This window comes from Aethalodelphis obliquidens, unplaced genomic scaffold (assembly GCF_003676395.1).
Source record: "Aethalodelphis obliquidens isolate GAN/ISIS:26980383/991018 unplaced genomic scaffold, ASM367639v1 scaffold3, whole genome shotgun sequence".
Taxonomy (NCBI): domain Eukaryota; kingdom Metazoa; phylum Chordata; class Mammalia; order Artiodactyla; family Delphinidae; genus Aethalodelphis; species Aethalodelphis obliquidens.
Window position 1 is genome coordinate 13,897,658 of NW_020837947.1, and position 26,339 is coordinate 13,923,996.

Sequence of the window (26,339 nt, forward strand, 5' to 3'; positions counted from 1 at the left end):
AAATTACCAAAGGCATTTTTTATAGAACTAGAACAAAATATTTTAAAATTTCTGTGGAAACACAAAAGAGACCCCAAATAGCCAAAGCAGTCTTGAGGGAAAAAAACGGAGCTGGAGGAATCAGACTCCCTGACTTCAGACTATACCACAATGCTACAGTAATCAAGACAATACGGTTCTGGCACAAAAACAGAAATATAGATCAATGGAACAGGATAGAAGCCCAGAGGTAAACCCACGCACCTACGGTCAACTAATCTATGACAAAGGAGGCAAGGATATACAATGAAGAAAAGACAGTCTCTTCAATAAGTGGTGTTGGGAAAATTGGACAGCTGCATGTAAAAGAATAAAATTAGAACACTCCCTAACACCGTACAAAAAAATAAACTCAAAATGGACTAGAGACCTAAATGTAAGACCGGACATTATAAAACTCTTAGAGGAAAACATAGGAAGAACACTCTTTGACATAAATCACAGCAAGACGTTTTTTGATCCACCTACTAGAGTAATGGAAATAAAAACAAAAATAAACAAATGGGACCTAATGAAACTTAAAAGCTTTTGCACAGCAAAGGAAACTACAAATAAGATAAAAAGACAACCCTCAGAATGGGAGAAAATATTTGCAAATGAATCAATGGACAAAGGATTAATCTCCAAAATATATAAACAGCTCATGCAGCTCAATATTAAAAAAAAAACAACCCAATCCAAAAATGGGCAGAAGACCTAAAAAGACATTCCTCCAGAGAAGACATACAGATTGCCAAGAAGCACATGAAAAGCTGCTCAACATCACTAATTATTAGAGAAATGCAAATCAAAACTATAGTGAGGTATCACCTCACACCAGTTAGAATGGGCATCATCAGAAAATCTACAAACAATAAATGCTGGAGAGGGTGTGGAGAAAAGGGAACCCTCTTGCACTGTTGGTGGGAATGTAAATTGATAGAGCCACTATGGAGAACAGTATGGAGGTTCCTTACAGAACTAAAAATAGAATTACCATATGACCCAGCAATCCCACTACTGGGCATACACCCAGAGAAAGCCATAGTTCAAATAGACACATGCACCCTAATATTCATTGCAGCACTATTTACAATAGCCAGGTCATGGAAGCAATCTAAATGCCCATTGACAGATGAATGGGTAAAGAAGATGTGGTACATATATACAATGGAACATTACTCAGCCATAAAAAGGAATGAAATTGGGTCATTTGTAGAGACGTGGATGAATCTAGAGACTGTCATACAGAGTGAAGTAAGTCAGAAAGAGAGAAACAAATATCGTACATTAACACATATATGTGGAACCTAGAATAATGGTACAGATGAACTCGTTTGCAGGGTAGAAGTTGAGATACAGATGTAGAGAACCAACATATTGTCACCAAAGGGCAAAAGTGGCGGGGGGTTGGCGGCTGGGGGGATGAATTGAGAGATTGGGATTGACATATATACACTAATATGTATAAAATGGATAACTAAAATGAACCTACTGTACAAAATAATTAATTAAATAAAATTCAAAAAAAAAGAGAAGAAATAACATGTGTTGGTGAGGATGTGGAGAAAAGGGAACCCTTTTGTGCACTGTTGGTAAGAATGTAAATTGGGCAGCCGCTATGGAACACAGGATGGAGGTTCCTCAAAAATTTAAGAATAGAACTACCATATGATCCAGAAATTCCTCTTCTGGGCATTTATCCAAAGAAAATGAAAACACTAATTTGAAAAGATACCTGCACTTCCATGTTCATTGCAGCATTATTTACAATAGCCAAGGCATGGAAGTAACCTAAGTGTCCATCAATGGATGAATAGATAAAGAAAAAGTTTATATATATACATATATATAATGAAATATTATTCAGCCATAAAAAGATGGAAATCCTGCCGTTTGTGATAATATGGATGGACTTTGAGGGCCTTATGCTAAGTGAAATGAGTCAGACAGTGAGAGACACATCGCAGTATGATATCACTTATATGTGGAATCTTAGAAAAAAACAAATCCACCAGGCTCAAAGATACAGAGAACAAATTGGTGGTTGCCAGAGGAGGATGGTGGGCAAAATGGGTGAAGATAGTGAAAAGGTACAAACTTTCAGTTATAAGATAAATAAGTTCTGGGGATGGTAATGTACAGCCTCGTGACTACAGTTAATAAAACTTTACTGTATATTTGAAAGCTGGTAAGAGAGTAGACCTTAAAATTTCTCGTCGTAGGAAAATATATAACTATTTGTGGTGATGGATGTTAACTCGACTTACTGTGGTGATCATTTTATAATATCTACATATATCAACTCATACGTTGTATACCTGTGTTGTACAATATAATGTTATGTCAATTGTATCTCAATTTTTAACACAGTGATGGAGGAAGCTAAACTAGACATGAATGATGTGGGGTGTGATGGAGGCTTGCTTATAATGTCTTGCTTTTGCCTGCATTCATTTGTACACCAATATTACTCGACCACTAGACAGTGAGTTCCCTGAGGACAGGTCTGCCTCTTACACATTTTTTTCATATCCTCCAATATCAGGCAGAATAGAGACATGGACATACTCAATAAATATCTACTGAGTTGACTTAAACTGAATCCTAACTAACACAGACTTGAAGTTGTGTTATCTCCCTTTATCAATGGATTTTAATTGCACTCATTAAACAAATGAGGATCTTTCCAATTCCGACTACAGAAAAGCAGCTGCGATTAAAGCAGATATGAGAGAGGGATTACGTGATTACCTCTATGTAGCATGTGTGACTTAAATAATATCAAGATATTTTAGAACTGTCAAAAATATTATGATGATTGTATTTTAAATCAATTAGCAAGTTTAATTGTTAACAAGTTATGGCAAATGCAAAAATAATGTGGTAGGTAAACATGTAAGAAAAGTTAAATTAATCTCTTACACAGGATTAATTCTTTGGTTGGAATTATGCCTTTTCCTCTGGGGCAATTTTATATTAAGTGGATCCTTACTGTTTATAGGCTTATTCCTCTTGAGGAGTTAAAGACTTGTGGCTTAGTAGCCTTTATAACATAGCACTGCTTAATTGCTTTGCTTTTAAGGAGAAATTTTGATTTGAATGTTTTGTTTTTTACCTTTTTCCAGTAGAACCCCTACAGGCGCTTTCATGATTGAAGGTCTTGTTGGTCAAATTGACTTTTTCCAAAACTCCAATATGTGCGTGTGTGTGTTTAGTATTTTTATTGAGATATAATTCACATATCACATAATTGACCCACTTAAAGTGTGTCATGAAATTGGGTTTTAGTCCAATAGATATTTTGATACCTTTTCAATCAGAGATAGCAGTAATATTAGCAGCTTGGCTAATTTCTCTCTTCTTTGGGCCTCAATTTTTCTCCTCTGCAGTTTACAGTTTCATATTCCCAGGATTTGTCATAACTCTGCACCAAAGACTTTAAAGAATCAATCAGTTGGCATCTGCTGTTGAGGAATTAAGGACTCAGAACTGGAAAGAACCAACGGATCCAGCGCCAACAATACAAGCTGGTAAAACCCTTTGCTACCTGTATTCTCACATAATGAATAAAATATAGTATAGAAGACAACCCAACACACTACTGTACAGATTAAAGAGGTTACATAAAGGTTGGCTTCCTTTCTTTTCTTTCCTCATCCAATTCTATAAGGTAGAGCAAAAAAAAAAAGTTATGAACAAAGTTCTTGGGATATGAATGGGCCATATAGGGATGCAAACCAACACAAGCCTGGAAAGTTATGAGGGGATCCAGCAAAGCCACTGGAGTAACCGAAACTGTCTCCTGCCCAGGACTGACTTTGCTGAGGAGCTGATCACTCCCCCACCCACCTGCTGCCCCTGCTATTATAACATCCCCCTTCAGTAGAGCATATATTTTTCAGAGAGAAGAAATCTAAAAAGGGAATATAAAGGGAGGTCCTTCTTTTTATGCCCAAGAAACCTTTAAACAAATTACATTCTGAATTTATCAATTTACTTCTGAACTTTCTTTTTTCACTCTTCCAAGTGAAAAAAATCTGCAAAGAATTTACATCAAATTTTACACAGGAAAAAAATTTAAAAGGCCAATTAAAAAAAGGCCCGTAAAAGCATTTGCTGGAAGCATTGTTTCATTTGCATGTTTTTATCTGCATGTTTTTTTCTAAAATATTTACAATAAATAACTTGAAATGAGCATGCTCTTGCTTCTAGAAAATGACTTTTTTTTTTTTTCAGTTTAAAGTGAATTTATGGTCTGAAAACAGTCAGCTATTTAGTAGAAGAAGCAAAATGTTCTCTCCAGTGCAACAACCTGTTTTTCTCTTAAGGAAGAGAACTTATTCCTATTGCATGCCTACAAGTCAAAGAACTTTCTGTTGTCCAATATTATTTCCTACAGACAGAGCCTCCTGATGCAGGAGCGATGGAAAGAGCTAGATCAACAACCCTCTGGCCAGACGCTTGGTAGAGGGAATATTCTCCTTGTCGAATTAAGCTTTGCTTTCAAATGGATGAATAGTTTTTTTTTTCTCTGAGAGTGAATAGGAATCGAAAGAGAGTGCTTTTGGCTTCACTGAGAAATCCGCAAATATTTCTCAGAATTTGTTAGCATGGATGGCGCCAGCAAAACAGAATTTAGACAGTGCTCTGGGAACTGGATAGTCTCAGCGAACTGGCAATTCACACTGTGTCCTCTAACATCACATCTGCCTTCCAGCGATAGCAAACTTTACTCCTGCGAAAACAAAGCGATCCCACAAGGAATGACTTATATTGAACACTTTTGCTTCTGTTTTCCGTCTCTGTTTGTCCAGGGTGAGCACTCAAGCACTCAAGAGGTGCATTCCTAGTTGACACAGGGGACATATTTTGTGTTTTCTGGTGCCAAAACACACCAAGGGATTAGGTGCTAGAATGGAAAATGAGTTTTCTCCATTTCCTGATTACTTTCACAGGTGTTCTTATTATCTTTAACTTCCTTCTTATAAAATACACACACACACTGAGAGAAATTACTGGGTTCTCTATTAATACCTGATAATAAGCTTTATTTCTTGGTTTTCACAGGAAGAGAAGACTGCATTAAGTGCTTGGAACTCACTGCTGCAAGATACAGGGAAGAACTGGAAACTGTGGGTAAGCTAAGTGGCAAGGATAAAATTACCCTTCAAGCATATGACTACCAGGAAAGCTATAAACTACCAGAATCAAGATATCATGGGTTATCATCAGGAGTAAATCAAGCAATAACTATTTTGAAACGGATGCTAGATAGGAAATACAGTCCTCTGCTCACAAGTGTGGGATGGTAATCCAGCAATTTTTTTATATTCTTATAATCACTAAAGCCCATTTGCCAATACTAACATTTGAGTAATTACAAGGGAAGACTGAGGTATATTCTATCCTCTTGATAGCCTTGGAAAGCAAGGCTGGATTTGCAAAGAAGGCTTAAGAAAACAGGATATCATTGTAATCTATCGCAGATAAACCCTGGTCTCTAGTTAGCAACGTTGATAATCCCTGGGTGACAGGACTCCTTGGGACTTCTGGCTTTCCCTTGTCCCCAGGTCTATGCAGATGTAAACACCCTACGGAGGCCGACTTTGCAAAGGTAGTATCACCAAGCCTGAGATAAAATAAAAATGATGCAGCTAACACTCATCTTTTGCTTACCAGCTCTCAAATACTTGGCTTTAAAACTCATGGATTTCTACATTTTGTTACAAAAAATGTTTACAATGTGCAAAAGGATGGGAAAAGAGCAAAACGGAGATCAAGGTGACTGATGTTAATCAGAAAGCTGAATGTTATCAAAAGGGTTGGGAGCCTGCAAGGCGAAAACATAAACAGCGCTCTCAACTATCACTCAAAAGTCATCTTCCAGATGTATAAAATTTCAAATGGGTTGCTGGTCACAATATTTTTTACTGTTATACATATATCAATGTCATCAAAAGCAGTTACCTTCTAATACCAAGAGAGTCATTTAATAATATTGAAACTTTATAATATTTAGGTACATGTTAATAATTAGAAAAATATAGAAAATGATATACTATAGACCATATTTTTAAAAATAATATTATTTATATAATTTATATTTATTTATATATTTTTCTAATCATTAACATGATTAGAAATGTAGGTATGTAAATGTTCTTAAACATATTAAGACCTGGAGGATTTTACTCCATAGTGGGTCTAGTGATGGAAGAAAAATAAGATCCTCTGTTTATCTTCATTCGGAATTTAACAGGTTTGTGGAATATAAGCAGAAGTATAAACATAAGCCAAATGCACTTAGTAATTTTAAAAATCCTTTCGAAACAGATGTACCTTAATTTCTTCAAAGTCTAGAAGGGTCTAAGCCAGGAATTAAGTAGCCCTGAACAAGAAGTGAGTGAGTTTGATGACAAGAACAGTTGAAATGACCATCAGAAGACGTGCTTCTCCTGACTCTGCCATGAGCCACCGGGGGACCCTGGCCAGTGCAATTAACACACACTTATCGGGAATCATGGAAGACTTTGTTCATTGGAGGGAACAAAAAGGCGAACAAGATCTGGTTCCTGCCTGCATGAAGTTCATGAGCTGAAAGGGAAGATAAGACATACAGTCATAACTTACAGGTGGCAGAAGGAGAATAAGAGAAGCAGAAACCAAACCCCATGAGAACATAGACAAAGAAAAGGCTACTTTCTGGCTAAAGAGGAGAGAGTTTGGAGGAAGGTTTTCTGGAAGAGTAACATCTGGAATGGCTTTAAAGAAGGTCCCAAGATTCTGACAATGAATCCTAAAGGTACAGGGCCTTTCAGAAGCAGTGGAAAAAAACCTTGAAGAGTGAAGTCAAGTTCGTGGCTCTCGGGCTGCAGTCAGGGCCCAAGTGTTTGTTAGCCTGGAAAAGAGCCCACCAGGCTCACTTAATCCCCAGAACTCCGTTTTGGACTCAAAGCCACTGGCCTTCCTCATTACATCATCTGACCCGCTCTGCTGATGTCTGTGTCTGTGACACTTGCAACAGGGATTCATAATTATCAAGGTAAGAAGTCTAGACAGAACTTTCTAAAGAAGGCAGAGAGCTAATGGAAGCTGAATCAGGAAGCATCAGGATCGCAGCTGTGCCTTAGAAGGAAGCCTCTGGCAGCCCTGTGGGAAGAGACTGAAGGAAAGAGGGCCGGTGGCCGAGAAAGACAGCGCTGGAGAGGCAAGCCTGTGGGGAGGGCTGACTTGGACCTGTGCTGGGGGAGGAATGGCGACAAAGGGGAGGTGTGGATTTCAGAAACAGGGCAGGAAGGATTTGACAGTTAACTGGATAATCTGGTGGGGGAAGTGGAATCCATGGTTAACTTGAACTTGACAGCTTCAGTGTCTAGGTGAATGCCAGTAATAGAAAAAAAGAAAAGGAACAAACGTGGTGAGGAAGATAATGTATTCAATCCTGTGAGTCTGAAGAGCTTATAGGATTTTGAAAGGGGAAAATCTAGAGTAGTGGTTCTCAACCAGGGACAGTTCTGTGCCTCCCTTCCCCCCGCCCACCCCCCCACACACAGGGGACATTTAGAAATGTCTGGAGACATTTGGGGTTGTCATCTCTGGGGAAAGGGATGCTGCTACGAGAGCATCTAGTAGGTTAAGTCCAGGAATGCTGCTAAACATCCTAAAATACACAGGACAGTCCCCCCACAAGAAAGAATAATCCAACCAAAAATGTCAATAGTGCAGAAGTTGAGAAATCCTGGTCTAGAGGTAGTAGGAACTTCCGATCTGGAATTTTAGAAGGTAGGAATGGAGAGAAATGAGAACTCTTAGTCACTGACACTGCAGTGAGAAACATGGGAGAAAATTAAGCACACTGACAGTGTGTGGAAGAGAAAGGCAGGTGGTTGGTAAGATCCTACACAATATCACCTTGCTGGCAAAATGAGTTTCATCAGGGTGAGGTGATGTCACAAACACTTTCATATCTAAAATGCAATGACTGATGATTGCTCTCAGGGAGTGTGTACCTAAGAAGGTAAACATGGATGAGGAAGTAAATCAAGGGACACATCAATTCAGTCAGGAATGTCCCTAATATCCTAAACCCTGAAGACACCTTCCAGTCTACTATGGAGAAATGCTGTATGTGGTCTATGATTTTCATCTGCAAATTTATTATAACTTGGTCATGGAACGACATGACTGTAACAGAAAAAAATTGAAAAGCAGCAGAAGAAAAAGGAGAAGGAGGAAGAGGAGATAGGCCAAAAAAAAAAAAGAAGGAAAGAGGAAAGCGAAGGAAAACAGGAAAAAAGAGGTGGAAGGGAAAAATGACAAGAGAAACAAGGGAAGGGAAGGGAAGGGAAAGGAAGGAAAAGAAGTGAAGAAGCACTGTAGAGACATCCTCCAAAAGGCAGGCTAAATACCGTGCGAGGGCAGTTCTACGGAACCAGACCAGTGGCCGCTCTCGATCAGTCCACAGAACTGTGATACAGGACTATATTCCATGGAAAGAAAGAGCTGCTTCTTGAACAGCGTCATCACTGTTGATGACGCTATAATAACACAAAATGATGAAAGAGTAACCAATACGTATACAATTCTCCAGTATTTAAATAAGTAAATGTTGCCAGAACTCTGTTCCAGGTGGCTTGGCAGGTGTAGGAAAGGAAGCCAGAGCAGGACAGGAGATGAGGGGGCAGCGTGGTGCTCCGAAAGGAAGGAAAGCCCAAAGATGCGTCGCGTGCAACCTGGCAGCCTTGGACTGATGAGCAGAGGCAAAAAAAGTCTGCAAGGAACAACTAGAAGATGGATTTTTCCCATTCAAATGATTATGTCGTCCGTAAAGACAAGGTACATCTGGTAACAAAAGGTCACAGTAGCAGACCAGAGAAGGCATTGCTGATGAGGAAGGAGTGTGAAGGATGTGTGCACAGGGCAGGAGCCAACATGAGTGTGCCAGAGACAGACAGATCTTGAATTCCAATCCTGGCTCCACCATCGGCTAGCTCAACGCTCTTTGCAAGTAGCAGAATGTCTCTGAAACTTAGCATCCTTTCTGGTAAAACGTGAATGATAAGGCTTCCCAAGAGTGCTGTGATGATTAAATGAGATCGTGTATGTAAAGTATTCAGCACAGCAGCTGGTGCTGGGTAGGGACTCTGTTAGTGGTAGCTGCTGTTAACTAATGTCTACATTCGATTACTCTAAGCGATGACTGAATAAGAAAGAACAGGACCCACATTACAAGGCAACCCAAATAGAATACATGAAATAAGGTGGCACATTTGAAAACTGAAATCTTCATTTTCTAAAATAAGCAAGTTAACTTGTATGAATTCATAAAACTGGAAGTGGCCTTCAGAACTCTGTTCAAATTTCTTCATTTACTGATGGCAAAATTGGAAAAGGAAATGAAAAGACTATTGTGGTTTGGATGTACATGAGGCAAAAAAAGATTTTAATTAAAGGAAAGTTACTCATCATTCTTTTATATAACACAAGATGAAGGTGACGTTAGAAAATTACAGTTCACAATTTTGTAAATACACACAAATACATATGTGTATATATATTGATACATACATATGTGTATATATATTGATACATGCATATATGTATATATAAATATACATATACAATATACATGTATATTTTAGAAATGAGAGAGCTAATCTGGGGAGCCATCAGGCAGACAGTTATCCTTAGCCTTCTGTGAACTCGACTACCCTCCATCACCCGAATCCACCCATTTGTGAATATATCTGATAAAGTTCTTGGAAGCTTCGTGCAATGCTGAATAAAGGAGCTTCAGGATGAAACTGGTGATTATCAAGAACGTGCTTCCCCCAAACTACAGCGAGGTCACTCACCTGTCCAGGAGCAAGTTAGGAGCAAACAGGAGCTTCCCTGGGTGCTCCATGGAGCGCCAGACAAGACCAATCATGAGAATCTCTAGCCAGGCACATTCCAGAAGGTGGACCTGATCATGGAGGGTCAAATCCACAAATCCTGAAACAAGACAAGAAAACCCTGCTGACTCAAATGAAAAGTAATGCAACCAGGGATTTGAAGTGGTAGGGTCTATTTTTTATTAGATGGGAAAACATAAATTAGAAGCACACAGTAGGAAAGTCAAGTAACTATTTTTTAAACCTAGCATATCAATGAACTTTACTGTGGCATTTTTTTAATGTCTTAGTGTCATATCTACAGAAATATACTAACTTAAGCAACCCACTTAGTTTTCTGTAACGTTCTGAACTTAGTGTTAAAATGTGTATGCTTTTTACTTAGACATTTCTAATAGCCCTATGTGATCATTACATTTCATTTCTGTTTCAGCTGAAGATATTTATGTGCAGGAAATTTAAATTACTAGCCCTAAACCAAATAGGAATTGGAGCACAGGCAGGATCAAAGTCACTAAATTTCTACCTCTTTGCTTCATCACTAAGCCATGTTCTTTTTTTCACACCATGGAAAAGAAAGACTAATGCAGTAGAATGTGTAAATAAATCACTCGGGAGAGAATGAGTCAGATGAATAAAAGTGACATTATGGTTACTTCTGGTAATAAACACTAAAAAGTGCCCTTGTTTTCCAATGGCGTATTGGGAGAGTAAAGCTTTCTCCAATCATCACTGACAATACGGTGGATGCCTAATAGTAATAATAATAGTGAGAAGAAGGAGGGGGAGAAGGAGAAGAAGGGGAAAGAAGAGGAAGATCAATTGATTGAGCCTTTACTATGGGTTAGAAGCGATGCTAAGTACTTCCCATACCAATTTTTAAAGTATTTATTAACACAATAATTCTCAGAGGTAGGAACTCACGGGGATATCATTTTACAGATAAGGAAACAGATGTTCAGAGAGCTTATATACTAGTTAAGGTCAGAGATGGAAATATAATCTCCAGAACCTATGTCCTTGACCACAAGTGACAGTACTTCTTATGTGCTGCAATTAATTGTAGACTTTGGATCAAGTGACTAAATAAATCTAACCACACAAATTAAGACATGCCAGAGTGACAAGGGCATTGCATAAACAAGATGTCCATAAAGTTTGCTCCTTTCCAAATCGGTTCCCTGTTCTTTTGTCCTGAGGTACCCCCATCACATTTCCTTCCTCTCTCTCTCTGCCCTCAACCCTTTGTTCTCTCTTATCCATGAGATGGGTCTAGGAATCCCATTTTCTTTGTCCTCTTCTTTAATTTTTTCTCACTAATATTATACTTTTATTAGTTATCTATACTTGTATTTACTAAAAAGCCAAAATGTAAGTTTATTTTCCTTAAGCAGTAGTAGCGATGGTTTGCCTACTGAATGTTTCTTCTTGGGGGTGTTGATTAAAGAATCAGCATGAAACAATTAGCTCATCATTTCTTATATACTTAAGTGCCATCTTTCATATAATCCTTACCACCAAGTAGATGATATCCACATAGAGAAACCCAAGGTGGAGAAAGACCTCAGAGTGTAAGCCCCCGCTAGCCACCATCCCATAACCAAGCCTCATTAACCCTATCTTTGAAGTAACCATAAAATTCTTTTTCTCCTTTCTATATTTCCACCATTACTGCATTTATTTAATTCTCCAAGAGTCTCTCATCTTTTTGCCTTCTTTAACTCAGCATAATTATTTTAAGACTTACCTATGTTGTTACATGTATAAATAGTTGATTCTTTTCATTGCTGAGTGGTATTCCACTCAGCAATAAAGAACAGTTGATTCTTTTTATTGGATATAGCCAATAAATAAATACAATTTATCCTTTCATTGGATATTTGATTAACTTCAGGCTATTACAAATAAAATTGCCATGAGCAATTTATGTACAATTTTTTGTATGGACATATGCTTTCATTTCTCCTGGGTAAATATTTAAGTGTACTATGGCTGGATTATAAGGTAGGTATATAGTAGGTATATGTTTAACTTTTTAAGAAACTGCTAAACTGTCTTCAAAAGTGATTGTTCCATTTTACAACCCCGACAGCAATGGATGATAGTATCAGTCTCGCCACATCTTCAGCCAATACTTAGTATGGTCAGTCTTTTTCATGTTAGACATTCTAGTTGATGTACAGAGGTATCACACTGGCACTGTGATTTTAATTTGCATTTCCCTAATGACTAATGATATTGAGCATCTTTTCATGTGCTTCTAACAGATCATTATCTTACACTACATTCACATTAATTATGCATGTGTCTGTAAATCCTTCTAGACTATGTACTCATTAGAAGCACAAAATGCATAATTCTATCAAATTCTGCTTTTTTCACATCTACATTTAGTGCACCTTCTGCTACACCATTCAGCCATGCCAAGGCCAATTAACAGTGTAGCATTTATCAGAGCAAGTGTCTTCCCACTGGAAAGGGTGGGTTTCAGTCACACAAAGCGGGACTTGCAACTGGACAGAAAATGGGCAGTTCTGTTCATAAGAAAAACTAAGAGATTAAAAAACAGTGACTGGGTTTCAGGACTCCTGGGAAGAAAAAGGAACAGATATCCCTACACCTTGGAACTGTTCACCTATAGCATGCTTTGGGTCAAAATGGACTAGCCTTGCTCTGGAAGAAGCACTGCCGAAGGCAGCAAGAAAGGCTTCTCTTTCTCAGTAGTCAACGTCTAATGGGATAAACCATCTCCAGTGAGCAGTGTTTATAAGGAAAACTCACAGGGAAGGTTTAATCCTTTAAGATTTCATCCCAATTTTTCAGATAAAGTCTCATAATAGCAATATAAACCTACCCTATAAATCAAACTCACTTTCAGAAATGTTAACATTTGAGAGGTATTTTCTCTCTTCTCATGACATTCCCTGTTTGATGTGGAAAAAAAATGTAATCCTGTGATAATGTCACCCATAATGAAACCTACACAATGTAATTCAATACCCTCCATAAGCCCCAAACAATCACGCAGGATGACATTTAGAGGGTATCTCGAGAGAGAACTGCAGCCATGTAACCAATCAATTTTGGAAAACCAAAGGAGCATTTTCTGGTAGCAACCTTACATATTAAACTGAATCATACTTTTTAATTCTCACGTCAAAACTTCAGTGCTATTTAAGTCGGACAGTTTTAGTGGTTTTTGGGGAGTCTCAGAAGCTCACCATAACCATTTGTACCACAGAGGTCTGGTGATTATGAAATCTGTCTGAAGTATGTCTGTTAGTGACAGTTTTCAGTCTGAATCCAGCAGAATTGCTGGGTCCTTCTGTTGAAATGATGTAGATCTCTCAAAAAGGAATAGTCTCTTTAATTATCTTTCCCAGCTGTGCATATTGCCTGCAGACAAGGGTTATTGTGTCTCTTCCAAAGTGTCCTCTGCAAGTTCCTGGGGCAGGGCTGCAGGGAGTGTGCAAAACTGTCAATTAACCTTCTCAGTGAACGGGAGGGCTACTGAAGGAAGTTACTGGATGGAGTGTCTCTTCCAATATACTGATCTCAATATTATTGTAACCACACAGGAGCTGCATGCTCTTTTGGTGTAGAATAAATGTCCTTTAATACTCTCAGTTCATATACAGTGAAGAAAAATAATGTAATAAATCCCAAACAAAATTATACTGGGCCAACTATCTATAGACACCGAGTTTCAACCCTTTGGCTTCTTTTCCTTTGAAACAGGAAGAATAATCTATTATGCAACTTCAGCTGAATGTGCTATCATAACTTAGAGGCATGCAACAATGCCTTTCTTGAACACTTGAAAGTGTGGCCAGTATGAAGGTGGGAGCTAGCAGCATCTAGGGGATATGAATAGAGGCATCAGTGACAGAACTTCTTACAGGTGACACAGTGAGACATGATTTACCCCCCATCACTTAGGGACTCTCATTTAGTGCCAGTGGCAAGGGGTCTTCAGGGCTGTGGAATCCACACCAGTGGGGTAGAATGCATACCTCCAAAGTAGTAACAGTAGTTTATTGAGACCAAGTGAAATCAGCTGCAAGGAAATCTCACTTTATAAAATAAAATTTTAAGAGAAAGCGAACATGAGCCTTTTTCTCTAGTCTGCACTTACAGGTCTAGTAATAGAGTATCCAGGGATAGGATATACTGGAAACAGACAGAAACGCTTCAAGTCCTGTTCGCCACCTGTTATGTGGGCAGGGATCTGATGAAGTTGAGGAAGGCCTCTTTCAGAGAAAAAGAGTCTCTCCATACAGACAAGCAGCTTGTTATTTCCAGTCTCATCACCAAGTAAAGATATTTCTGCCTTCTTTCTTCGTTATAAGGTAACTGTTTTGCGTCCAAGATTTTCCACTGTGTTTTGACTGTGAAAGGAGCTCGTGGCATGTCTTCCCCCCTCCCTTGGGCCTCATGAGATCCTAAGCCCTCTTCCCCACTCTGCTAGGGACTGCCATACTAATTGCTTAAAGCCTTACCCACTCTTACTGGGTGTGGCAAGACATGGCAAAGTGTGCCGAGAGCCTGAGGCAAAATGACTAATATAATATGAATGCCCCTTAAGTTCTGCAGTGCTGTTGAGTAAAAGAGAAACCAGAGTGGGTCTTCAGTAGAGGCATGAGAAAAAAAATGAGGGCTACAGGAATTGTATTTCTTATTTCCATGGAATACAATCTATATGTTATAGATGCAAAACAAAGCAGAATCTCTGTGAAGAAAAAAGCAACTTTTTCCTGGGGAGCAGTTGTCTCAAAACTAGAAGCCAGGTGGTTGGTTCCCTTAGTAAATCCACTGGAAAAATATTAGTTTCCTGACCTTCAAAAAATTAATCACGTTCTCAGTCATATGATGACCCCAATGTTCTCCAAAATGTCAGTTATGTTGCCCATTGCATTCTTTCTGTTTTGCCTTAACTCAGTGAAAGAAGATTTAAATAATTCATCTATTTTCCCCTTGATGCCAAAATAAAATAAGGGTTTTTTAAAAAAAAAAGAGAAAGAAAGAACATATGGAACATGAGATTGTAGCATAAATCAGCTACAAACTGAATAAAACTTGGGATTTCTGAGAGAAAGCCTATAGAACAGATAATGTCGGAACAACCTAGATCCCAGCTCAAATGCTAAGCAGTCTTCACATCCTCCATTTTGTTGTTGTTTTTTTTCTTTTTAGCCACAAGATAGTAACTTAATGCCATACTACGAACCATGTACCTCATGGTATAGTTGACTATAACCTCCCTCCTCCAAATAAAAATATGGAATCTCCTTTATATGCAGCCTTATTATAGAGACCCATTAGAACTGTGATTCTCATTCTCTAACACTTTAAGATGTCTCCGTAACATATAAGCATTGAAAAATTCTTTTCTAAGAAATGAGTTTAATCCATTTAAATAAATAATGTAATATACCACTCTTACCAAATATGTACCACTGTTATAGAATAAAATGGGATGAGACTATCACTTGTTTAGACATACTGAATCACGGTGCAAGAACATGGGCCTCCTACCAAGCCTGCCCCACATCACATCCCTGTGTATTCTGGCTTCCCTCCGCTATAATAAAAGGAAGTGTTCCCAGGCCCCCTCTGGCAAACATCACCTATCCAAAGCCCTTATGCAAACACCGTACTCAATATCCACCTTGCCAATACCAAGCGGACACTTTCCAGAGGCTACAACAGCCTCACCCTCAGGCCTGATTATTAGGTATTTCCAAGTCACTTCCCAAGATGTAACTCTTTGGAAGGTACACACCCTCCCTTCTCCCCCACAGAATGAGGAGGACAGAAGTAATTAAAAGACAATGAACCAAAAAGACACGTAGACCTGGCTTGAAATTATTCCGTGGCCCACGGTCAGTTACTTAAGGTCTCTGAAAGCTCTTCCCATCTGTAAAATAATCACTTTGGGTTATTGTAAAACTTAAGGAGTTAGCAGATGTCTCAGTTCCAGAGTGGCTACTCAATGAACATTTGTACTCTTCCCTACTTCATCCCAACAGGCTGGAACTTCTGTCCAGTAGAAGGGAAGACCACTTTTGCAACGTACCAAGAGAAATGTTTGGTTTTAAAATATTGGAGATTTAGAACTTCAAACTTAAATAGAGCACTTTGTGTTTGCCCTAAATCATGACGTCATGTTGTGTTTTCTGTTTATTTTTTCTTTTTATTTATATGTTAAAAATAACCTAATAAAAAGGATAAAAGACTTCCTGGACATCAAACAGTTCTTACAAAACAACATTTTCATGATTTAAAAGTGGAGGGAACATGAGCATGTGGGTTACATTTCTCCTAAAATACATATGTGAAAAAATGAAAAAAGAAAGCACGTTTGGGCTTTTATCATACTCAAAGCATTTCAAGATGTTTAGCAAATCCAGAATGCAGCTGTCTTCATGCACCCCTCCCCGACCAGCCCCAATATAAGTGGCCCATGGCTTTCTATTGAACTCAGCAGACCTCCACTGAGGTCCTTTGTTGCTCCTTATTTGCCTTGGGGTAGAGAGAATGAATCTTACCCTGAGGTGACTACATGCGTTGGGAAATACAGTGGTATTCTCAAGGCAATGCTAAGCAATAAAAACCAGTGGTAAGTGAAGAACTGAATGTGACAAAGTTGACGTTTTTTAAAATCTGTCACGTTTAGCATAGTTGACAGCCAAATTAATTTGAGTAAAGATCGAAGAATTCAGCCCAGAGGTTTTAAAATAAACAAAGGTACTGCCTTTAAAATTACTGGAGCGTCCTTCAAACACCCCTTACTTAGAAGACCATATGTTGAAAGAATTACAGATGATGGAAGTCATGATATCTATATAGATCCACGAACTTTCCAATCTTGACTCTGCAAACTGACAAGAGTGTCATGTTTTAGCTGACACTGTATGATGAAGACGCTATGACATCATTACTAATCCCTTCAGAACAGTGCAGCAGAGCTTAACACATTTTACTCTGTGACTTATTTTTACGTGTACAGATTCAAAGGTAGAGTTTCTAAGGCACATCCAAAAGAAAAACCAACACCGCTGTCTGCGGTTATTCTCCTTCCCCAGTTTTATCTGAATGAAAGACAAACAACAGAGAGCTTGCTTGGGAGGATCTGAGATATTTCCCAGACATCTCTCTTACAATGCATACATGAGAGATAAACTAAATGCAGAAAATTGTCCTTCCTCTGAAAAGATCTTAGGTATAATGAGTAGATTACTCACTGAGAAAGGATATCCAAAGACAACACTGGCTTCAAGTTTGCTCAATTGTTGCTTGGTGTTTTGTTTTTTTTTTTTGCGGTACACAGGCCTCTCCCTGTTGTGGCCTCTCCCGTTGCGGAGCACAGGCTCCGGACGCGCAGGCTCAGCGGCCATGGCTCACGGGCCCAGCTGCTCCGCGGCATGTGGGATCTTCCTGGACCGGGGCACGAACCCGTGTCCCCTGCATCGGCAGGCGGATTCCCAACCACTGCGCCACCAGGGAAGCCCCTGTTGCTTGGTTTTAAACACCCTCCCAGAACTATATTCAAGGAACCACACTCCTTATAATGCTTCTTTGAAAAATTGTTAGACTTTCCCACAAAAATGTATTCAGACTCTACTTCAAAAATTTTCTAGAAGATTTTCCTCGCTTCAGACGTCAGCCCACATTTATTGTTTAGTCATCGTACATGTCTCTGGATATGCATCTGTGTGTGTGAACTATTGCGGTTACATTTTACTCAACAACCAGTATTTGACTATGTTTACACATCAATGTATAGGAAAAAAAAAAAAAAAAGAAGAAAGTGTATGGAAATAAATTACCTCTGATCTAGAGAGGTAATTGTAGAACTTCTCTGATTAGAAAGAAAAAATGGAGCACCTCAAGACTTTAAGTTTAGAATTACATATTGTAGCATATGTAAAATAATTTTAATACAAAGAAGGAAGTATTCTTGACTTAAAAGCTGAACTTCATAAAATATTTCCCTTAACCTTTATTTAGTGATTTAGTTTACCACACTCCTTTAAATGGCTAGATACGTATTTTCTTATTTTTCAAAGGTTCGGTATGTCTTAATTCTGATCACAGCATGTGTGAACTTGTGAAATGCTGACTATATCCCTTTAAAAAATTAGGTTCTCAATTTTTGTAGTAGGTGGATGTGAGAAAATATCACTGCATCTTTGGTAAAGGAGTGGATAAAAGGTATTGAGCTGCATCCCGCAGGTAAGCAATCATTTATTTGGCAAATTTCTCTCGAAATGTAGTAACAGGAAAAGGTTTTCCTCTCCTAAAGAATTAATGCGCTCCTTTTCGTTGGAAAATAAGAACACCAGAGTTTCTTACAGACTGCACAAAGCCCTCCCATCAAGAAGCACAGACATTAATACAATGTTCAAAAGCAGTAATAGTTTTCCCTGTTTCCTGGGAAAATTATTGCCTGAGTCCTGCTTTTTCTGATCTTTTTTTTTTTTTTTTTTTGCGGTACGCAGGCCTCTCACTGTTGTGGCCTCTCCCGTTGCGGAGCACAGGCTCCGGACGCACAGGCTCAGCGGCCATGGCCCACGGGCCCAGACGCTCCGCGGCATGTGGGATCTTCCCGGACCGGGGCACGAACCCGTGTCCCCTGCATCGGCAGGCGGACTCTCAACCACTGTGCCAGCAGGGAAGCCCTGATCTCACTTTTGCCTGTACTGTTGAATTACTAGGCACCTTGTATCAGACTTTGCAAAGTAGATAGAGGAATAAATCATTAAAATATGTATACTTGTTTTCACACACACATAATTATCCTTTTTTTCCCCTCCTTTTAGCAATAAGTAAGGTATGTGATGACAGATAAAGTCAGGAGAAAAGAACTAATCTCACAACTATATCTGACTCTAGAAAGAAAAATAGGTCAGGACTTTCAGGTATGAAGATCATACTTGGGGATCAAAAAAAATGTCCCTCAGAGAAAACAAAGCAGATGGCAACTGTACCTTGTTACCAAGCCCATCTGTATTACACTCGGGGCCTTGGTTCATGAAGAGATGGTTGTCATGACAATAAGCATTTGAGAAGAGTTCTGGAGAAGCTGATGGATTTGAGAGTGTCTCCTAGCTTCCCAATTTTCCAAACACACACAAAAATCCCATCCCCCCACCCCATCCTCCAAATAAACAATTCTATTACTTCTTGTGTTGGCTACAATTATCCTACATTGATGTTATAAAATTTTGCACTCTCATGTCAAAATCCTCCTTGGAGGTACAGAACAGCTCTTTACGCTGATACAGCACAGCTTGAAAGTAAACTGGTCTTTTATTTTTATTCAGCAAAGCAACTGTATTAACTACAGCTTAATTTTTTTCTTTCCAAGCTCAGAAAGAAATCAATTTCAGCTTAAATGAGAAAGGGGAAAAAAGTAAAAGAAATTATTTTCCAGTTTCTGAGAGTAGATGGCAAACTAAAGAAGGAAAAAAATTAATAAACTATAAAGTGCTTAAGGCCAGCACCGCGGAGCGATTCTGAGAGCTCTGATAAGGAGCACGGGCTGGCTGCGTTTAAAAGTCAACAAGCACTTGTACCTTGGAACATACATTTTTCCCTGTGTACCTCATAGCAGACCTACAGAAGCATTTCAAATACTATTGTCATCAGTCTGAGTTTTCTGGGTACCTGCGTGCTCCCCGTAAACACTACAAATGTCATCAACACAAAGATTGAAGGAGAAGCGGACAATCTCCTTTTAGAGCAAGTTCCCCAAACAACTGAAAAATGATGATTTCTTCCTACCCCCACCCAGCTAAAGTCCCTTAATGAAACCAAAATTGATGACTATCTTATAATTTTAGAGAGTGTTTCCACACACACACACACACACACACACACACACACACACACACACACACTTGATTTAAAAGCTAGAGGAACACCTGTTGTTGCCAATTACCCAAGGACATCTCGTTCTAGAATGAATTAGGAGCAAAAAAAAGAGGCTTATTCTCCCTTTCCTATAGTTAAATTCAGAAGGTTAAAATGGGAGTTTTGCAAGCCAAAATCATCAAGAAGTAACAGAAATGCTGAGTAAAAAGTCACATAACAACACCTCTCCTGAGAAACCAGAGGACAAGATACAGGGCCCCACACCAAGAAGAGGCAGGGCCACAAGTCTGGGGCGGTGGAGGCCTGCGGGTCTCACAAGCACATGGGGATTTATTTTGAAAAGTTTGCTTCCTCTGTTCCAGGCGTCCCATAGTGCCCCACTTCCCACATTCTTTCCATTATCCTACACAAATTTCAGCCCCAGAGAGGACAAGCAACAAAAGGATGGAGAAAGAAATATTTCAGCCTCTTCCACCCCAGATCTGAAGTCAATGAACACTGACCTTATATACACCATTGCTGAGAGGCCATAAGGAGATTAGAAAGCCAGACACTATATTTCTTTCATCCATGGTGGATCCTTTTATAAGCATAGCAGTTCCTGCCAGGCCATTAAATAGCCACTCTAAAAATAAAGTGGGTAGCTAAGCAAACCTCAAAGAGAGATTCTCTAAGTACCAATTACCTTCAAAGCAAGAACTATTCCATTTGTTCGCTAACTCAACACGGCCCGTGGCTTGGTATTGGGTCCCATCAGTAATGCTGACTACCTAAGGTTTACAACAGGAGCTACAATGATATTTCCTAATAAAAGTAGAGAGTAACTGTATTAGTTTTGTAGGGTTGCCATAACAAAGTACCACAAAGTGGGTGGCTTAGAAAAACAGGAAACAACAGTTCTGGAAGCTAGAAGTCTGAACTCAAAGTTTCAGCAGGGCCACGCTCTCTCTGAAGACTCTAGGATAGAGTCTGTTCCATGCCTTTCTCTTAGCTTCTGGGGTCGCTGGCAATCCTTAGCATTCCTTGGCTTGTAGATAGATGCATCATTCCAATCTCTCCTCCATAATCACATGGTTTTCTCTGTGTGTCTCTGTGTCTCTTCTCTTTTTGTAAGGACAGCAGTCATATGAGGGTCCACACTAATCAAGTACGACCTCATCTTTTTCTTCTTTTTCCTTATTTTTTTTGGCTGCGTCGGGTCTTAGTTGCAGCACGCGGGATCTTTGTTGAGGTATGCGGGATCTTTTCATTACCCCACGTGTTCTGCTCAGGCTTCTCTCTAATTGTGGCGTGCGGGTTTTCTCTCTCTAGTTGTGGTGCGCAGGCTCCAGGGTGTGTGGGCTCTGTAGTTTGCTGCACGCAGGCTCTAGTTGAGGCACACGAGCTCAGTAGTTGTGGCACGCGGGCTTAGTTGCCCCACGGCATGTGGGATCTTAGTTCCCCGACCAGGGATCGAACTCGATCCCGTGCACTGGAAGCCAGGTTCTTTACCACTGGACCACCAGGGAAGTCCCAAGTACGACCTCATCCTAACTTGATTATATCTGCAAAGACTAGTTCCAAATAAGGTCATACTCACAGGTGCTGGGGGTTAGGACTTCAACATATCTTTTGGGGGTGTGCAATTCAATCCATAACAGTAAGAAACTGTAAACATTTTACCGCTGACATGTCATGTTCAATATTCACCAAATATTTCTTGAGTATCTCCAATATATATATAAACCTGGCATGAGGCTGGGTACTATCGGTACAGAGATGGGACAATGTTCTCATTCTCAAAAAGCTCCTAGTCTATAGGGGAAGCAGAGAAAATGGACATATGATAACAATGACAGGTGTTAAGTGCCAAAATATAGAAAAATATCTGTAGAGCCGACACCTTAATCTCTGAGGCTGGAGCAAAGGTTATTCCTTGGGCTACTGCATACGCCTTCCCTTCTTCCCAGAACACTCTTCCAAGGACTTCAGCGCTCACAGCATCAAGATCAAGTTCTCATTCCTAGGGTAGCTCTTAACTGTGTGAATGCCTATGTGCTCATTAGCATCACTCACCAGAAAGGAAACAGACTGAGCACAGGGACTATGTCTTGATGACATTATGCCTACAGTACTTAATGCAGTGCCTGGCTGAGAAAAGACCCTTAATAAACACTTCTCTTAATGAATGAGATGATGAGTGTAAGTGAATTATCTTCTTGTAGTAGGTGCAGCAATTTGAAGGACTTCTTATAAGAAGGTATCCAGTTTCTCTGGGAAGAAGGAGGAGAGCTCCTTTCTTGGGAAGGAGAAGGAGGTGATAGGCAGGGAGTTAAGAGTAGCAAAGGAGGGGACTGAAATTGTCACTGTGGGAATAGAAAGAAAGCGAGAGTGAGAGGAAGAGAGACAGAGAGAAAGGGAGAGAGAACACGCTAAAGAGGCAACAAGAATATTTGGAAAACTTAGCTGTTAGACCCTCCAATCTCTAAAAATTATTCTAAATGTGGTCATAGATTAAAATAGGAATATATCTTTCCCTTTAACTGGGATATTGTCCTTTTGAGTATAGTGTTGCTTAAGTCTTAAAAATTCAGTAAAATCTATGCATAAACCCAACTTTTTAAGGAGCAAGATGTGAAATTTAAATACCCAACCTTACCATTAAAAAAAAATCAACTATACTCACAAATACAGTATTCTTTGGAGTACTTAAAAGCATAAATTAGTTACAGAAAAATTAATTTCTTCACTATTTTGAACACCTACCATGTGTCAGGAACAATATTGATGTTACGGACAAAAAATTTTAATATGTCTTGGTCTCTGACATCAAAGCTAAGGGAAAAGAGAGTCCAATTTAAAGAAAGATTGTAATCACTACTATATGTAAAATAGATAAACAAGGACCTACTGGGAACTATATTCAATATCTTATAACAACCTATAATGGAAAAGAATCTGAAAAAGTATATAAATATATATATTTATATATGCATGTTTATATATAACTGGATCACTTTGCTGTACACTTTGCTGTACACCTGAAACTAATACAACATTGTAAATTAACTATACCTCAATTAAAAGTGTTTAAAAAATAAAATAAAATAAAATAAAAAAGATTGCAAAGTACTATCTAAGACCACGTTGGAGGTCTGTGCAGGGCTCACTGGAGGCACACAGGACGGGCAGCTATAGTCCAAAGTGGCAAGACTCATATTTCTGATTTGAGTCTGGATGGCATACTTGATGCAAAGGGAGGCAAAGCTACAGAGGGACCAGAGAGGATGGCACGTTCCTGAAACTGTCCCTAGACCAGACAGAAAGCAGGGCGGGCGTGGTCAGAAATGGGGCCAGAGAAGGAAGCTGGGGCCAGGTGGCTTCACCCAGAGGCAAAGAGGAGTCACTGAAGGATTTTAAAGCGAGGAGTATTAACTAGTTAAGTTCATTCTCCACTAGGAGAATGAACCAAAAGAGAGCCACTGATGAGATATTAAGGAAGGTGAATGAAAGGAATTTACCAACTGATGAGATGAAAAAAGGGGGAGAAAAAGCCAAGGATCTCCCGAGTGTCTGGGTGGTAGAGCTGTGGCCACTGTGATGGGCAGACAGAAGCAAGAGGGGGTTCACAGGGGAAGGCAGTGAGTGCCGGGTGGAACATGTTTAGTCTAAGCTTCATGTGACGCCACTGCGTAGAAACGTCTGGTGGTTTTGCTGAAACAAGGGTCTGAGGCTGAGAAGCCTGGAAGGCAGGTCGAAATCAAAGATTTGGGTTTTATCAGGAACTAGGTGAGAACTGAATTCATGGGATTGCAGTATCAATTTGAAGGAATGTGCAGAGAAAAAAAGAGACCAAGATGCCATGAAAAATGCCAACGCATCAAAATGATAACATTTTTCCCATACTGGAAACAATGACTTGATAACTTTAAAAAAAAAAAAAGAAAGTAAAATAGAGCATGGGGCTGGCATATGCTTTCCTTTCTTTGTACTCATTATGTCCAAAGTTGTTAAACAGATGTCCAGAAAGGGAAAAATACACATCTGTTATTTACTGATTCTAAAAAAAAAGAAAAAAGAAAAAACCAACTCTGGCCATGTTTGTGACTTTTTATCAAAATACTTTCAATAATAAGAATTCAAAAACGGCATCAAATACATTGCTTCTTGATCATTGCTGGCTGGGATGCAACACTTCCATCCACTTTCTCACATTAGGAGATGAACATGAAAAGATCACATGTGTTCTTTTTCTTTAACCCCAAAGGGATCCTGAGGGCAGACAGGGTCCCAGCCTCAAGGAGCCAGCTGCAGCTGTGTTCTCCCTCCCCCAGGACCTTGGGAAGGTCCACTTAGGCAGCAAATGCAGCCCTGGCTTATGCAATGATGTCACCTCATGCCTCCCAGGAGACCTTGCGCTAGATTTCTCTTTGGGGAGAGGCTGGATGGTCTGACTGCACTGAGGGTGCCAGCCTTGGAGCTGTCCACTGCTCATCCCAGAGGGGAGCAGGCAGAGATGATGGGATAATTTTTTCTTACAAACCTGCCAGGCAAGGTATCAACCTGTAATGAAACTTGAGGAAAATGAAACTCGAAACTGCTTTGTCCATTTTGAATTCTTGGAACTAAAAATATTTTGAACATAATTATTTTTTCTTCTTATGGAGAAGTTGTCTTTATTTTTACAAGTTAAAATTAAAGAGAATATCCATGCCCACTAATGTTGGATTAGTCAGATTTCCAACCTATATTCCACTGTCATAAACCCAAAGGAAAGGATTTCTTTTCTTTCTTTTTTTTTTTCTTTTCCCTTCCGACCACCTATGAAGCAGATAGGAAATCCTCCAGGGCACAATGGGCTAAAACTCCTAATCACACTTTCAATTGCTGTCAGTGTCAAGGTCAGCTTCTCAAACCAGCTTCCAATCTGGAAAGAGGAGCTAAGCCAGAACTGGAGATGGCATGAAGTGGCTCTTTTGATTCCAAGAAATTGTGTTTATCATCATAAACCTGGCTTACATTTCCTAATGAAAATATAATCCGTCTTCAAGACTGCAAGGTCTCTTGTTCTACGTATTTCAGACCACAAATGAGAAAATCATGGGATCACTAAAACAACAAAACCATTCCTCCACACCTTTCCCTCACCACCACACACAAACCAATGGTACATGCACCAAATTAGAGGCAAGATTTATGACTATTTAGCAAGGCAGAGGAGTAGATGTCTTTTCTTGAAAACAAAGACATACAGATGCCATCTCTGAAAACGACATAAATTTTTATTCTGTCTCATGATGACAAGACTAGTGATGGTTCTAGAAGAGAATGAACTTATTTTAGGAAATCGCTGTTTGGGCTCTGGTTTGCTCAGGCAATGCTAGAACAAAGAAAAGCATGAGAAGAATTACTACTTTGGGGACTTCCCTGAAGGCACAGAGATTAAGAATCTGCCTGCCAAGGCAGGGGACATGGGTTCGAGCCCTGGTCCGGGAAGATCCCACATGCCGCGGAGCAACTAAGCCCGTGCGCCACAACTACTGAGCCCGTGAGCCACAACTACTGAGCCTGCTCACCTAGAGCCCGTGCTCTGCAATAAGAGAAGTCACCACAATGAGAAGCCTGCGCACCACAACGGAGAGTAGCCCCCGCTCGCCACAACTAGAGAAAGCCCGTGTGCAGCAACAAAGACCCAACACAGCCAAAAATAAATAATAAATTTTTTAAAAAAAGAATTACTACTTTGCAGGAAGATCTAATTATGTTTCATATTTATACAAAGAGAATATCTGTTGGCTACCTTCTTAGAGTTCTGTGTTTCTCAATAGGATTTTTAACTTTTCCAATGTAGAATGAGATATTATGAAGATGCAATGTGTGATGGGAGGGACAGTGGGCTTTGCTGAGTTCAGCTTTGCCACTTCCTAGTGATGTGACCTTGGGTGAATTATTTCATCCCTGATGCCTAGCACAATGTCTGCTCGTAATGTATACTCTATGAGTATTTTTTAAATAAATGAATTGCTCTGGGCTTCCGTTATTTCACCTACAAAATGGGAATGATAACAATATCCCTACAGTATATTGCGGTGAAAAATAAAAAGTATCACGTTGCCTGGAAAACACTGGTAGTTGACAAATAAGTGATAGCTATCATTGCTTTAGTTCCTTTTTAATGATCAAAAGTGCCAAGAATATTATGACCAATTTTCTTCTGACACCCTGACCATGAGTTTTATCATCTATAATTTGTAGGTTGAAATACATTTATGACAGGGTTCTTAAACATTTTGCTCAATTTGGAAGTCTGATGAAGTCTATGGACCCTTCTCAGAATGGAATTCTAGATGCACAAAAGCAGATATTTTAAAAATCACAAAATAAAACCAATTATACTGAAATTCAATTATTTTTTAAGAACTCTGTGTGTCCATGGACCCCAGGTTAAGAACCCCTTGTCGGGGAAGGCTAGAAGTCAATGACTTCCCAGATAATCAGAGGCTGCTGGTAATTTCATGCACATCGCATTACAACAGGGAAGTCCTCTTCCAGCCCCTACTTTTCTTGGAA

At 39.4% G+C, this 26,339-nt stretch overlaps 1 protein-coding gene across 3 annotated transcripts in view; it reads right to left on the reverse strand.

Annotated features, from left to right (window-relative positions):
* The window catches only part of ESR1 (estrogen receptor 1), a 262,966-nt gene that overhangs the window by 67,884 nt on the left and 168,743 nt on the right, over positions 1-26,339 (reverse strand). For all 3 annotated transcript variants that reach the window (XM_027083203.1, XM_027083221.1, XM_027083210.1), the window contains one exon: positions 9,876-10,014. In XM_027083203.1, the coding sequence (XP_026939004.1) occupies positions 9,876-10,014 (139 nt within the window). The remainder of the gene's footprint in view (positions 1-9,875; positions 10,015-26,339) is intronic.